The sequence below is a fragment of the Schistocerca cancellata genome, chromosome 6 (assembly GCF_023864275.1).
Source record: "Schistocerca cancellata isolate TAMUIC-IGC-003103 chromosome 6, iqSchCanc2.1, whole genome shotgun sequence".
Taxonomy (NCBI): Eukaryota; Metazoa; Arthropoda; class Insecta; order Orthoptera; family Acrididae; genus Schistocerca; species Schistocerca cancellata.
The window spans coordinates 240864708-240879092 of NC_064631.1; the positions used below are offsets into that span (position 1 = coordinate 240864708).

A 14385-nucleotide genomic window follows, 5' to 3' on the forward strand; every position below is an offset into this window, starting at 1 on the left:
ACCATGATGCCGGGTGTTGGCCCTGTGTGCCTCGGTCGTATGCAGTCCTGATTGTGGCGCTCACCTGCACGGCGCCAAACACGCATACGACCATCATTGGCACCAAGGCAGAAGCGACTCTCATCGCTGAAGACGACACGTCTCCATTCGTCCCTCCATTCACGCCTGTCGCGACACCACTGGAGGTCGGCTGCACGATGTTGGGGCGTGAGCGGAAGACGGCCTAACGGTGTGCGGGACCGTAGCCCAGCTTCATGGAGACGGTTGCGAATGGTCCTCGCCGATACCCCAGGAGCAACAGTGTCCCTAATTTGCTGGGAAGTGGCGGTGCGGTCCCCTACGGCACTGCGTAGGATCCTACGGTCTTGGCGTGCATCCGTGCGTCGCTGCGGTCCGGTCCCAGGTCGACGGGCACGTGCACCTTCCGCCGACCACTGGCGACAACATCGATGTACTGTGGAGACCTCACGCCCCACGTGTTGAGCAATTCGGCGGTACGTCCACCCGGCCTCCCGCACGCTCACTATACGCCGTCGCTCAAAGTCCGTCAACTCCACATACGGTTCACGTCCACGCTGTCGCGGCATGCTACCAGTGTTAAAGACTGCGATGGAGCTCCGTATGCCACGGCAAACTGGCTGACACTGACGGCGGCGGTGCACAAATGCTGCGCAGCTAGCGCCATTCGACGGCCAGCACCGCGGTTCCTGGTGTGTCCGCTGTGCCGTGCGTGTGATCATTGCTTGTACAGCCCTCTCGCAGTGTCCGGAGCAAGTATGGTGGGTCTGACACACCGGTGTCAATGTGTTCTTTTTTCCATTTCCAGGAGTGTAGCTGGAACATTCGCGATTTTCTTCTGGACGACCGGCAATAGCTGATGATGCTGAGGTTGAGGAACCGTTATTGACGCCTTGTTTTCAGAAACCAGGATGGTAAATATTCGCGCCTCTCCTGGACCACCAGCAACAGCACTGATATACACCTGACACCTTACGTCTCATTTGCTAGGTAACTTGTCTGAAGGATCGTCGAAACTTCTGCAGTTCAGGGTTGTTCCCTTATTGTCCTTCCATTCCCGTGGCCCCGCATGGATGACGGGGAGCGCTGTCAGCGGTCATCTACTAAGAATTTTACTAAGAATTAAAATACATGAAAGCGATTTTAAAAACGTTAAAAAGATGTTAGTATACACTGCCTGAGGGGAAAGGTGAACCACCCAGAACACATGGTCAGATGACTATGTAACTTTATATACGTACAAACCATCGCCGCGTATGTAAATGATTAGACTTATATTTCCTTGTGACAGGTACAATGGCTACCAAAGTGATATTACCAGACATAGTATATAAGTGGCGTGAACAGCATCACATATTGAGCGATCACTGTGGAGGACACGGAGGTGCCGCGTTTCCGTGTGAGACAGCATTATCAGCACCTGGCAGAGTTTCGAAGTGGCCCCACTGTGAGTCTCTATTTGGCCAGCTGGTCGAATCGTGCCATACTCAAATTAGAGGGCATAACTACGTGACGGTGGCCCGAACTTGGACTGCATGAGCATGTGAGGGCAGGCATTCTCGGCGGCAAGCTTCTAGTTGACCACACCTAACCATCACAAGCGAGCACCGCCGTATTGTGCACCAAGCACACCGGAAGCCCAGCCCATCTGCGCCGGCCACCGAGAACACGTTAACGCCAACGGCTGTGTCTAGAATGGTACCGTGACCGTAGCGTGGTCTTCTGATGAACGGCGTGGCATCGAGTTCAGCGATGATTTGCGGTTCTGCACTACGGTAATCATCGTCGGTGAGTATGGCAGCGACCTTGGAATAGGCCCCATTCTTCTAATGTTTTGGAGAGGCACAGTGATGTTAGTTCTGCCGTCGTAGTGAGGGGAGGCATCAGGTACGACTTGAGGTCACGGCTGCTGAGGATTTAGGAAATTGACGTCACAACGGTACGTCGCGGATATCCTGAGTACTCATGTGTTACCTTTCATGAGTATCATTGTGTCGTCATTCAATAAAACCACTCGCCGACACGTCACCTGTCTTTATGAACTGTGTGCGTGATGCTGAAGTACAATGATCAGCAAGATCTCCAGATCGGTCCCCAATATAACACGAGTGGGACCAGCTCGAACATCAGCCCCTTCCCAGTATCACTGCTCAGGGTGGGAAGGACCAGTTACAACAGATGTGGACGAGCTTGCCTCAGCGGAGGATACAACAGCTTTATGACACCCTCCCCTACCGAATCAGTGCATGTGTCCAGGCTAGAGGAGGGAGGGGGGAGGGGGTGCAAAGTTATCCTGAATAGCGGGAGTTTACTGCCAAGTTCTTTATAAATTTGGATCGCAATTGGAATCACTGAAATATCATCACGTACCCTCTTAGTCCGTGCAGTTTTATTTCGATTCCTCCTCCCCTTTAGAATGCTTCACTTCTGTTGTCGGGAAATGTGCATAGGGGTTGTAACTTAAAATTTTGTCCAGTTTTATAAGAAGTTAATCCGTAAATATACACGTCCATATATATTACAAAAGTGTGTGTATGTATGTAAAAGTGTGTGTGTGTGTGTGTGTGTGTGTGTGTGTGTGTGTTTTCCACATCTCCTCCTAAGCCACTGGGCCAATTTCAATTAAACTTATCCGTTACTGTCAGGTAACAATCACTGTGAGATAAGAACCAACCACCTGTCATAGTTCAGGATATACGCCACAAACGTTGAGATACGTGAAAAACTCCCGCGTTGTACATGACGCTTAAATGTATTACTTCTTTTCTACCAACTCTATTCGCAACAAATTTTGCAGCCAGTATCCATACATGCCGCTGAATGTACCTACAAAATTATATCATTGTGTGACACATAGATCAGGGGACATGACGTTATGAACACTGAGATACCTAAAAGAATGCCGCATCATGAATGAAGTTTTGATACATTTATCCTTCCCTACTAAGCCACTCCTTAAGTAGAGTCAACTTAATGGAATCCCTGACACCTGGCACCACTTTTGACAGCTTTCAAATGCGAAGCGCAAATGACTGTAGACCAAATCGGTATCGTTTATAGAGCTATGAGGAGGCGTTGCATAGAGACTTTTACAAAAACGCGTGGTAGACACGCGAAACAGCTGTGCCCAGTGTACCCAAACTACTGGGGTCATGTTTCTTAATTTGGATGCCGTACTTATACATTTGTACATTATGCGTATTTATTTTTACGACTGTTTCACAATTACAAAGGTGTATTCACGAATACATGGAAATTAATTTTTTTCGATTTGGGGGAGGGGACTAAATGGCGAGGTCACGGGTTCCATCAGATTAGGGAAGGATGGGGAAGGAAGTCGGCAGTGCCCTTTCAAAGAAACCATCCCCACATGTGCCTGAAGCGATTTAGGGAAATCACGGGAAACCTAAATCAGGATGGCCGGAAGTGGGCTTGAACCTTCGTCCTCCAAGAATACAAGTACAGTGTGCTAACCACTGCTATTGAATGGCTGCAAATGGTATCCAGGTATTCGAACATAAACATTTCCAGTCAATGATCGGTTCAGGTGGACCAGAGGACCCAGTCCATTCCATGTAAACGCAGTCCATACCATTACGGAGACACCAAACAGCTTGCACACTGCCTAGCTGGCAACTTGGGTCCATGGCTTCGTGGGGTCTGTACCACTGTAGAATCCTACCATCAGCTCTTACCAACTGAAATCGGGACTCATCCGACCAGGCCATGGTTTTCCATTTGTCTAGTACCCAACCGATATGGTCAGGAGCCCAAGAGAGGCGCTGCAGGCGATGTCGGGCTGTTAGCAAAGGCACTCGCATCGCTCATCTCCTGCCATAGCCCAATAACGCCATCCTTCACCTCGCTGTCCTAACGGATACGTTCGTCGTACGTCCCACATTGCTTTCAGCGGTTATTTCATGCAGTGATGCTTGTTTGATTGTTCTACTAAATCACCGCTACTCTCGGTCGTTAAGTGAAGGCAGTCGGCCACGTTGTTGTCCATAGTGAGAGGTAACGCATTAAATTTAGTATTGACGGCACATCCTTGGCATTATAGATCTCGAGATGTTGAATTCCCTAACGATTTCCAAAATGTAGTGTCTCATGCATCTAGCTGCACTACCATTCTGCGTTCAAAATCTGTGAACTCCCGTCGTGCTACCATAATCACACCAGATCACAAATGAAAGTTCCGCCAATGCGCGGCCCTTTAATAGTTTGTGTGCCCGATAGCACCGCTATTTGTATACGTGAATATCGCCATCCCTTAACTTTTGTCACCTCAGCGTATTAGCGAGTGGGCTAAGGCTCTCTAACCACCGACTGAGAAGTCCATTTAAAGTTTAAGGGTGGCAGTGACTTTTTATAAGCGAAATGACGTAGCAGATAAAATCACAGATTGATAACAGATGATACTGTAAATATTTGACTGCAATCCACAAGTAATTCAAATGAAACAGTTAACAATGTTGATACTTGGTAAAAACTTTACAAATCTCACTTTATAAAATAACTCCTTTTTACACTTCCTGCTCTGCATTGTACGCGGAGTCGCGGTACATTAAACTTACAGGTTAGGTGAGCTAATAAGATATTACAAGTGCAGCATTGCTTACAGCTGACAGTAAGGTCTCTGTAACAACGTTCTCACTCACACCTTTAGCACAGGACTCCCACTCCCAATCGTAGTCAGCCAGGGACACCTTACTTGGCTCATTTCGCTGGCACACCGAAAGCGCATGAAGTGCTTGGTCTGCACTGCATCATAATGCTAAAGTTGATAAAGAAAGCTGGTAATAAAATAATCTGAATTAATTGTATTCCATATTACTATTGAGGATATCTCTTATCAGTGTGAATCAAACCTGAATATAAATATAAGAAAACGTTAATAAATCGGTGTGTCTACACATCATTCACCGCTTACGTCTCAATCAGGAAGTGGGGCTTGAGGGTGAATGCTATGGCTCCAAGGGCTATAAATGCTACAACTACTCGTCCTCTGCGGCGCTTTATGCGTGTCGAAAAACTGTCTTCGCAGTATCGAAGATCCACTCTAGACATTACTGATCTCGGGAACCCAAATTATTATATAATCTCCGATATAGATGAGCCATGCGTCTTGCACCAATTGTCATCCCACGTTCACTGCACATCTGTCTGTAGCAGACTGCTCAGATACTGTGTCTACACGAGCGCCATACTATGCATCTAGTCATAACATTCGAGCGAAGTTTTCTTTCCTTGCAAAGTTGTCTCCAACTGTACACCGTATTCGCTTGCAGCCCAGAGTCTCTTCCTATACCAACACGATACTACAATCTCTTTCGTAACAATATCAAATTATTAAAATTAACGTTCTCCTTTTATTCTTTTCAGTGGTACTTGATTCCTGATTATGTGTAACAACGCTTAGAATTATGACTTGTATCAGTAAAATATTAGTATACCATACTAACTTTTAAGATACAAAAATTTTGAAAAAGTCATCATGCGACAAATTTCTGATATGTACCACCCACTGGAATGTGTTGTTGGTAGGTTAATCACTGTCCGCACTGAATTACTTCAGTGTCATGATCTGAATAATTTGTGGCACAAACTAACTAAATTTAATACGCATTGGTGTAAACCCAAATGTGTACGTCAACAGTTGTGGTAAAATATATTACATGATGGTACTGTATCTCCAGAAGTGTTGTGAATTTCATAAAAATCGTGTGCCTTGAGAAAATTTGTGTGTTCTTTTTTACTTTTCTTGTGTTTCTTATTGTTATGTGGGCTGTTTCCTTCTGTTTCAGGGCGATAAGGAACAGGAAATCCAGCCAGTACACGGTGATAGTCGCCCTCGTTCGAAGGAGGTTAGTACTACTGGAAAGACTTCATTATGTGTCAAACTGTTCCAATACCTCAACTATACTATTCAGCACTGGAAACACAAGCATCTGAAATGTAGTTATAGAACCTAGAATATGCATGACAGCATTCATGTAAGACTCTTCTCTTGACACACTTGTACAATGGATACTCCCGTCTGTTCCATACCACAACCGCTGGCGATCTATTATTCTAATATGTTTCATTTTTCAAGTGGCATCTCTGTCACGATACGGTTATTGAGCTCAAGATTACAATTTATGATTTCTTGGATTCCAATTGCTTGAAGTCTGTTACTCAACAGTAGGAATATCGACTTGTGTTTGGAGCTCTATTAGAGCAAAATGTTAGGACCTTCCTTAACCTTTTTTAGAAATCCTGGAATTCGCTAGCTGCAGTTATTAGCTGCTTACCAATCGTGAATACCCTCCACTGGTCGACTATTAGTCCAACAATAACCTTTCTACTACCTGTAGCTTCTAACCAATTACCTCCGTTTATTGTTCCACATAGTTAGCGACCCCAGCCATATCGGCGACTACTTTGCAGCAGTCATTGAATTTATATAAACACCCCAAAGAAAGTTTAGCACCACCCTTATGATAAGGACAATAAATGGGTTTTTAGATGGAAAAACTCATTTTTGTAGCTTTTTGATCACAGGATATAGCAATGTATGGGGACCTGTGTAATGAAGGTAAAACTAAACCTGTATTCTGAATGTGGTTCAGTAGCGCCCGCTGCCTTCCCATGCGCAAACGGGACAGTACGGTTAGTTCACGCTTTCAGTTTGAAAAAGTAATATTAAACTCTTGTTATTCGGCAAAGTGATTTGGGGGGGGGGGGGGGGGCTCTGAGCACTATGGGACTTAACTTCTGAGGTCATCGGTCCCCTAGAACTTAGAACTACTTAAACTTAACTAACATAAGGACATCATACACATCCATGCCCGAGGCAAGATTCGAACCTGCGACCGGAGCGGTCGCGCGGTTCCAGACTGTAGCGCCTAGAACCACTCGGCCTACACCGGCCGGCCGGCAAAATGATACCTGCTCGTACAGCGGAAGGCGCGGACCGCTAGCCTGCGATGCAGGGAAGTGAGCAAGGTTCTATTAGAGTCGGCAGGACGGATGAACGACCGTGGGTTAGTACACCAGCCATCCTTATTGTTGTTTTTAGTCACTTTCACGCTGTCATTTAGGCAAATGCTGGGCTGGACCCCAAATTCCACCTTAAAGAATTCGATACGAAAACAGTGAAAATACGTAACTTGCAGAATGAAATGTACACTATTCCCAGACAGGTAATGCACGTAACTTCCTCGTCTTAGGTTATCTTGTTGACTTTGACTTCTGGAAGGATATCCAAACACAAAGATGTCTAACAGAATTTTCCAAATCCTGAAAAATCCGATAACGCTAGGGAAAAGAAGAAGTGAAATTAAAATCTCGGCAAGGCAGCTGGAGAGGGAGGGTAAGAGAGAGGGGGAGAGAGAGAGAGGGAGGCGGGGTGGGGGGGTGGGGAGGGTAGTGTGCCAGTGAAATGGGATGTTGGGGCGGGGGACATACAGGTACACTGATGACTCAAAACAAGACAGCAATGTGAGTTCACAACCCTGTTCCTCAAACCACTGTGGCACGATTCTGGTCTTGTTATACAGACAGTTATCCTCCTGGAAAATGCCGTCGCCGACAGTGAAGATGTCGTGCACCAAGGAATGCAAATGATCCACAATAATGTTTACGTAGTCCACAGATGTCATGTGCGTTTGGATATTACACGGGTCCTATGGAAGCCCAGTTGAATGTCCCCTGTCAGCCGCTGTGGACGAACGGCTCTAGGCGCTTCAGTCCGGAACTACGCTGCTGCTACGGTCGCAGGATGGAATCCTGCCTCGGGCATGGATGTGTGTGATGTCCTTAGGTTAGTTAGATTTAAGTAGTTCTAAGTTCTAGGGGACTGATGACCTCATAAGTTAAGTCCCATAGTGCTTAGAGCCATTTGATTTGAATGTCCCCTTATCACAATACTGCCGCCCCTTCCTCCTCTCTTCCCCTCCTCTCCCCCCCCCCCCCCTCCGGACTCGGTATGTGTTTCGTGCAACCGTGTACCTGGATGACTGCGTATCCAGCTACGACCATAGACCTGATATAACAAGAAACGGCATTCATTCGACCACGCGACACATTTCCATTGGGCCTCGATGATATGACACCCACCTCAGCTGTAACTGATGATGTCGTTGGGTCAACATGGGAACACTTAGGTGTCCTCCGCTGTGGAGCCCCTTGTTCAACAACTTCTGCTGAACGATGTTCTTTGAATGCTTTGAAGCACTTGTGCCTGCAGCAGCATTGTAATGTGTCATCAGATCTGCCAGTTCGCCATCTATCCTGTATTCTACACTGATGTTGTGTGATGAGAAGTGGACGTCCAATACCTTGCAATCTGTTCGTGGTTTCACCGTCCTTCGGCAGCTCTCCACTGATTCTCACGCCAAGAGACGTAAATAGCCAACCAACTTCGCCGTTTTCGAGATACTCGTTCCCAGGCGCCCAGGCGCCTGGCCGTAACAGCCTCCCCTTTGTCAAAGTCGCTTATGTCAGTGGATTTCCGCATATGAGTTCCGTAGCGTCGCTAGAATGATTCCCCATTCGTCTCTGCTCCGCGTATGTACTTTCCTTATGGCGTCACCAGCACGCAACGCCACCAGGCGGCACTCAGTCTTGCGGTGCGCAGTTTTCATCAGGAGAGAGAGAGAGAGAGAGAGAGAGAGAGAGAGAGAGAGGGTGAGGGTGAGGGTGAACTAAAAGTTCCACCGACGAACTAACAAACTTTCAGAGGTGGTAGTATGGACTAACAGAAGAAAGAAATGTTTAGTAAATGTGGTCTCTAAAAAGCATACGTTAAGAGTTATGAGCGTTTGTTCAGCAGAAGAGATGTGTTTCACAGTACCAAAGGTGAACTTCTGCTCATAGCTCTTAAAGTACGGAATTTAGAGTCCCTGTTTACCAGACTTTTTTTTTTCCTAGAAGTTTGTCAGTGGAGTTCCACTTTACTCTGTATGTACTGGGTGTTCCGAAACTATTCGTTCAAATTAATACTGGAGGTAGACAACATCAAAACAAATATATTTCAACGAAGAACATGGGGTTTAAATATATTTCAATAAAGAACATGGGGTTTCTGAAGTCAGCTTGTAATGTTAGGGAATATTTTGCTAGTGGTGCTGACGTAAGCTTCGTAAGCTGCTGTGTAGGTGTGCCTTACTGAGAATGTGTAAAGACATTCAAAACTGCTCTGTGTGCGAATTGTTGGCTCTGAGGTCTGCTTGGAAACAAAAAGATTCTTTCGCAAGCACACCGCCTTGTGACAACAATGGTGATAGGTTGAGTGGACCATAAATTCTTCCATTCCCCCTCAACAGACGTGTCGCATCTTCGTGGATGATGTATTCCCAGAATACTTGAGGCTGTACCTCTGAATGTCAGAGAAAGAATGCACTTCCAGCACGATTGAGTGAAAGCCCATTTCAGTACTGCAGTGAAGTATCATCTAAGAGCCATCTTCAGGAATCGATGGATCGGCCGAGGTGGTCCTGTGACCTGGCCAATGATGTCACATGTCCGGATTTCTTCATTTGGTGGCATATGACGCATACGAAACCGTTGTGGGAACTGAAAAGTCCTCTTCGCTAAAACTGCCGTCGTTGCAGGTTGCGGACATTCCAGGAATTTCCGAAGGGATGTGACAGTCCACGGTCTGATGATGTACTGCGTGCATACAGGCCAATGGTCGGGCATTCGAGCATTTCTTGTGACGGCCGCTGCTGTAATTAGCATGCCAAATCTGTGTAAATCGTCCATAGGATCAGAAGCAACTGTCAGAGACCCTACGTATCATAGCTAGACGTGTTTGTTTTGATGTGTTCTACCTCTGGTGTTAATTTGAACGAATAGTCTCGAAATATTCTGTATACGTATATATTGGAGACGAGAACTTCTCTGATAACACTTCGGAGGCTCTTCAGCGGTATTTTTTGAATATTTTGGTGTAAGGGACCCGCGGTCTCCAGTAACTCGTTACGGAGTAATAATTGAATAATACTTTTTCGTTTTTTACGCTAATTACGTTAGTACCTGTGAAAAACCTACACAACAGTGTAGAAAGCCTGTAATATGCAATCAGAAAAACGTAGAACACAAATCGCAAGATAATCCGCAGATGCAAAGGTATTGTGATGCGGTTGATGTCACTGCAGGAACAGGTCAGCATAGCGTCATTTTGTCGGTCTTCCATTGCATTCAGTGAAGCCATACAGGAGGTGCACATCGGTCAGCTCTTTGTCAATAAACCTGTCCATACTGTTTTGTGCCATTGTTAACACACAACTAATGGTACCGGTAAAACAAGGAATGGAAGAAGTTTTTTTCCAAACAAGACGCACACCACACGCCGTTGACATATGCGTGGTTGTCGATACGTTTGCGGGCCAGTACAGATAATAGATAGACAGGAGTAACAAATAGAACGAGATACTGTTACTGCATAACGAGTCGCTGGATTGTTTCAAAGCAATATTAATAATCATTCAGTTGACACAGACGCGCAGTAGTTGCTCTTACACGGTGCATTCAATTTACAACACCTCCGATTTTTTATTCTCACGTACTAATCACCTGAAAATTGTGAAACTTGTCATTTCACGACTTAACCTGTTTGCTGCCGTACACACAGACTTACGTGACACAAGTCATGGGACAGCGATAAACACATACACAGATGGCGATACTGCTATGTACACAAGATATAATTCCTTTGGTGGAGCTGTCACTTGTATTCAGGTAATTCATGTGAAAAGGTGTCCGACGTAATTAGGGCTGCACGACGGGAATCAACAGACTTTGAATGCGGAATGGTAGTTGGAGCTAGAGTCAAACAGTATGGGACTCATATCGCTGAAATTTTTTCCTTCTTCAAATAATTTTTCCGAATACGGAGTACTGATGTTTGGACAATTACCGTGGCTTCAGAGAGTTTCTCACAAGTCGCACTGCGATCTTCTTCAAGGGCATCTGCCACAGGTTTCACATTTGGTTCATCTGTGGACATTTTTGGCCTTACGAGCCTTTGATTATCTTCCATGCTCATACGACCACCACGAAAACGATTAACCTAACGTAAAACTGTACTGTGGGCCTCTGTAAACTCACCACAAATTTCACTTAACGCACTGTGGATTTCTGTCGGGTTTTTGCCGCGTAAAGTTTTGATTTCGATGTAAGACCTCTGGCCATCAACAGTCGCAATATCCGAGACGACCAGAGGGTCCATTTCTACGTCTCGCCAAATTTATGTTAGAGTACAAAGGGGAAAACAAAAACACGTGCTTCTTCCTCAAGCACCCAACTATATCCAACGTATTTTTCATTGTTGTTGCATCAAACAGACCACAGTAATACCAACTTGTGCATTATATATGAAATGTTCCTCTCATTAACAACATGAAGTAGAGATGGTAACAGTTCCAAGGTCGCCTAAACAAGTGCGAAAAACTGAAGCACCAAAGAAACGTGTATAGGCATTCGTATTCAAATACAGAGATATGTAAACAGGCAGAGTATGGCGCTGCGGTCGGCAACGCCTATATAAGACAACTGGCGCAGTTTTTAGATCGGTTACTGCTGTTACAATGGCAGGTTATCAAGACTTAAGTGAGTTTGAACGTGGTGCTATAGTCGGCGCACGAGTTATGGGACACGGCATCTCCGAGGTAGTCTTGAAGTGGGGATTTTCTCATACGACCATTTCACGAGTGTACAGTGAGGGTCAGGAATTCGGAAAACATCGATTCTCCAACATAGCTGCGGCTGGAAAATGATCCTGCAAGAACGGGACCAATGACAACTGAAGAGAATCGTTCAACGTGACGGAAGTGCAACCCTTCCGCAAATTGCTGTAGATTTCAATGCTAGGCCATCAGCATGTGTCAGCGTGCGAACTATTCAACGAAACATCGTCGATACGGGCTTTCGGAGCCAAAAGGCCACTAGTGTACCCTTGGTAACTGCATGACACAAAGCTTCACGCCTCGCCTGGGCCCATCAACACCGACTTTGGACTGTTGATGACTGGAGACAAGTTCCCTGTTCGGACGAGTCTTGTTTCAAGTTGTATCGAGCGGACAGGCGTCTAGCATTATGGAGACAACCTGATGAATCCGTGCACCCTGCATGTTGTTCCAGCTAGTGGAGCCTCTGTAATGGTGTGGGTTTAAAAGGTTCAAATGGATCTGAGCACTATGCGACTTAACTTCTGAGGTCATAAGTCGCCTAGAACGTAGAACTAATTAAACCTAACTAACCTAAGGACATCACACACATCCATGCCCGGGGCAGGATTCGAACCTGCGACCTTAGCTGTCGCTTAGCTGTCGCTCGGCTCCAGACTGTAGCGCCTAGAACCGCACGGGCACTGAGGCCGGCAATGGTGTGGGTCTTGTGCAGCTGAAGTGATATGGGGCCCCTGATACGTCTAGATACGACTCTGACAGGTGACACGTACTTAATCATCCTGTCTGATCACCTGCATCCATTCATGTCCGCCGGTCGGTGTGGCCGTGCGGTTGTAGGCGCTTCAGTTTGGAACCGCGTGACCGCTACGGTGGCATGTTCGAATCCTGCCTCGGGCATGGATGTGTGTGATGTCCTTAGGTTAGTTAGGTTCAAGTAGTTCTAATTTCTAGGGGACTGATGACCTCAGAAGTTAAATCCCATAGTGCTCAGAGCCATTTGAACCAACGATTCATGTCCATTGTGTATTCTGACGGACTTAGGCAATTCCAGCAGGACAATGCGACACGCCACATGTCCGGAGTTGCTACAGAGCGTTTCCAGGAACACTCTTCTGAATTTAAACACTTCCGCTGGCCACGAAGCTTCCCAGACATAAACATCATTGAGCATATCTGGGGCGTCTTGCAACGTGCTCTTCAGAAAAGATTCCCTCCCGCTCGTACTCATGGATTTGTGGACAGCCCTGCGGGATTCATGCTGTCAGTTCCGTCCAGCACTACTTCAAACGTTAGTCGAATCCATTGCACGTCGTGTTGCGCCACTTCTGCGTGCTCGGGGGAGCCCTAAACGATATTAGAAAGGTGTGCCAGTTTCTTTGGCTCTTCAGTGTATTAGGCTGTACGGTATGTCTGGGTTAAGGTGAATTTGTAGGTTTTGAGCTTTCGTTCGAGACGCTGTACGCTTATCGCGATGTGAAGGAAGGGTAGCGGCTGTAGACTGGCGCACAGCAGACAGGCAAGCAGGTGGACCGGCGTGGCCGTGCTGTGACAGCATGGCCCGGCCCCCGCTGGCTCGTGCGTCAGGCCGGCTCCGGCAAGGCGCTGTGGCTGACAGCCGCGCCCCGGGGAACCTCGTTACGTCGCGCCGCACAGCCAGTCCGGCTGCTCTTCTGAGCTGTCCCGTAGCAGCCGCCGAAGGAAAAGGAACAGAGGGGGCACGCTGGAGTGTACAGTACACTGCTGGACGCTAGAACTGCTACACCATGGAGCTGGCAAACAAGAAACGTTAAGTTGGTATTAAGTGTAGTACCACTTGCTTGCCTTTGCAAATTATTAGCATTTTAGCGCACCCGTACATAGAAGGCAACTTTAACGTCATCTGCATCCTGTAGCATAAGCTGGGGTAAAGGTATGCACTTAACACTTTTCTGTGTTTCCCTTCTGCTTCTCTGACTACGTAACAATGGAAATTGTATACAATACACCTGGCATCGTACTATACACGGTATCATAAGTCCAGGATTGCTTGTATAATGTACTGAAGTTACGAGGGCTATCCACAAAGTACATTACGTTTTGGAATTAAAAATAAATAAAGTATTGGAAATTTTTTTTATTATATACAGATGAAAGCCACACTTAAATACTACTTTTTTACATAGTTGCCATTTAAATTATGGCACTTATCGTAGCGATGGACGAGCTTGGAAATTCCTTCGTCCTAAAATTCGGCCGCCTTTTTTTTATTATATACAGATGAAAGCCACACTTAAATACTACTTTTTTACATAGTTACCATTTAAATTATGGCACTTATCGTAGCGATGGACGAGCTTGGAAATTCCTTCGTCCTAAAATTCGGCCGCCTGCGCCTTCAACCACTTGGTTACCTCTTCTTGAAGCTGTGCGACTCATTTCTCGATCGCATCATTATTGGTGACGAAACATGAGTTAATCATGTGAACTGCGAGACAAAATTGCAGTCAATGCAGTGGGGGCACACAAATTCCTCCCAAAACCCAAGAAATGCATGCAGACAATGTCGGCAAGCAAGATGATGGCGACTGTCTTTTGGGACAGAAAAGGTGTGATTTTTGTGGATTTCCTGGAAAGAGGCACTACAATAAACTCTCAGAGGTATTGCCAAACTCTCCACAACCTCAGAAGAGCAATACAAAACAAGCGCAGGGGA

At 46.2% G+C, this 14385-nt stretch overlaps 1 protein-coding gene across 1 annotated transcript in view; it reads left to right on the top strand.

Moving 5' to 3' along the window:
* The window catches only part of LOC126191056 (high affinity cAMP-specific and IBMX-insensitive 3',5'-cyclic phosphodiesterase 8A), a 1161190-nt gene that overhangs the window by 743378 nt on the left and 403427 nt on the right, over positions 1-14385 (top strand). The window contains exon 5 of the mRNA XM_049931769.1: positions 5823-5882. Coding sequence (XP_049787726.1) covers positions 5823-5882 — 60 coding nt within the window. The remainder of the gene's footprint in view (positions 1-5822; positions 5883-14385) is intronic.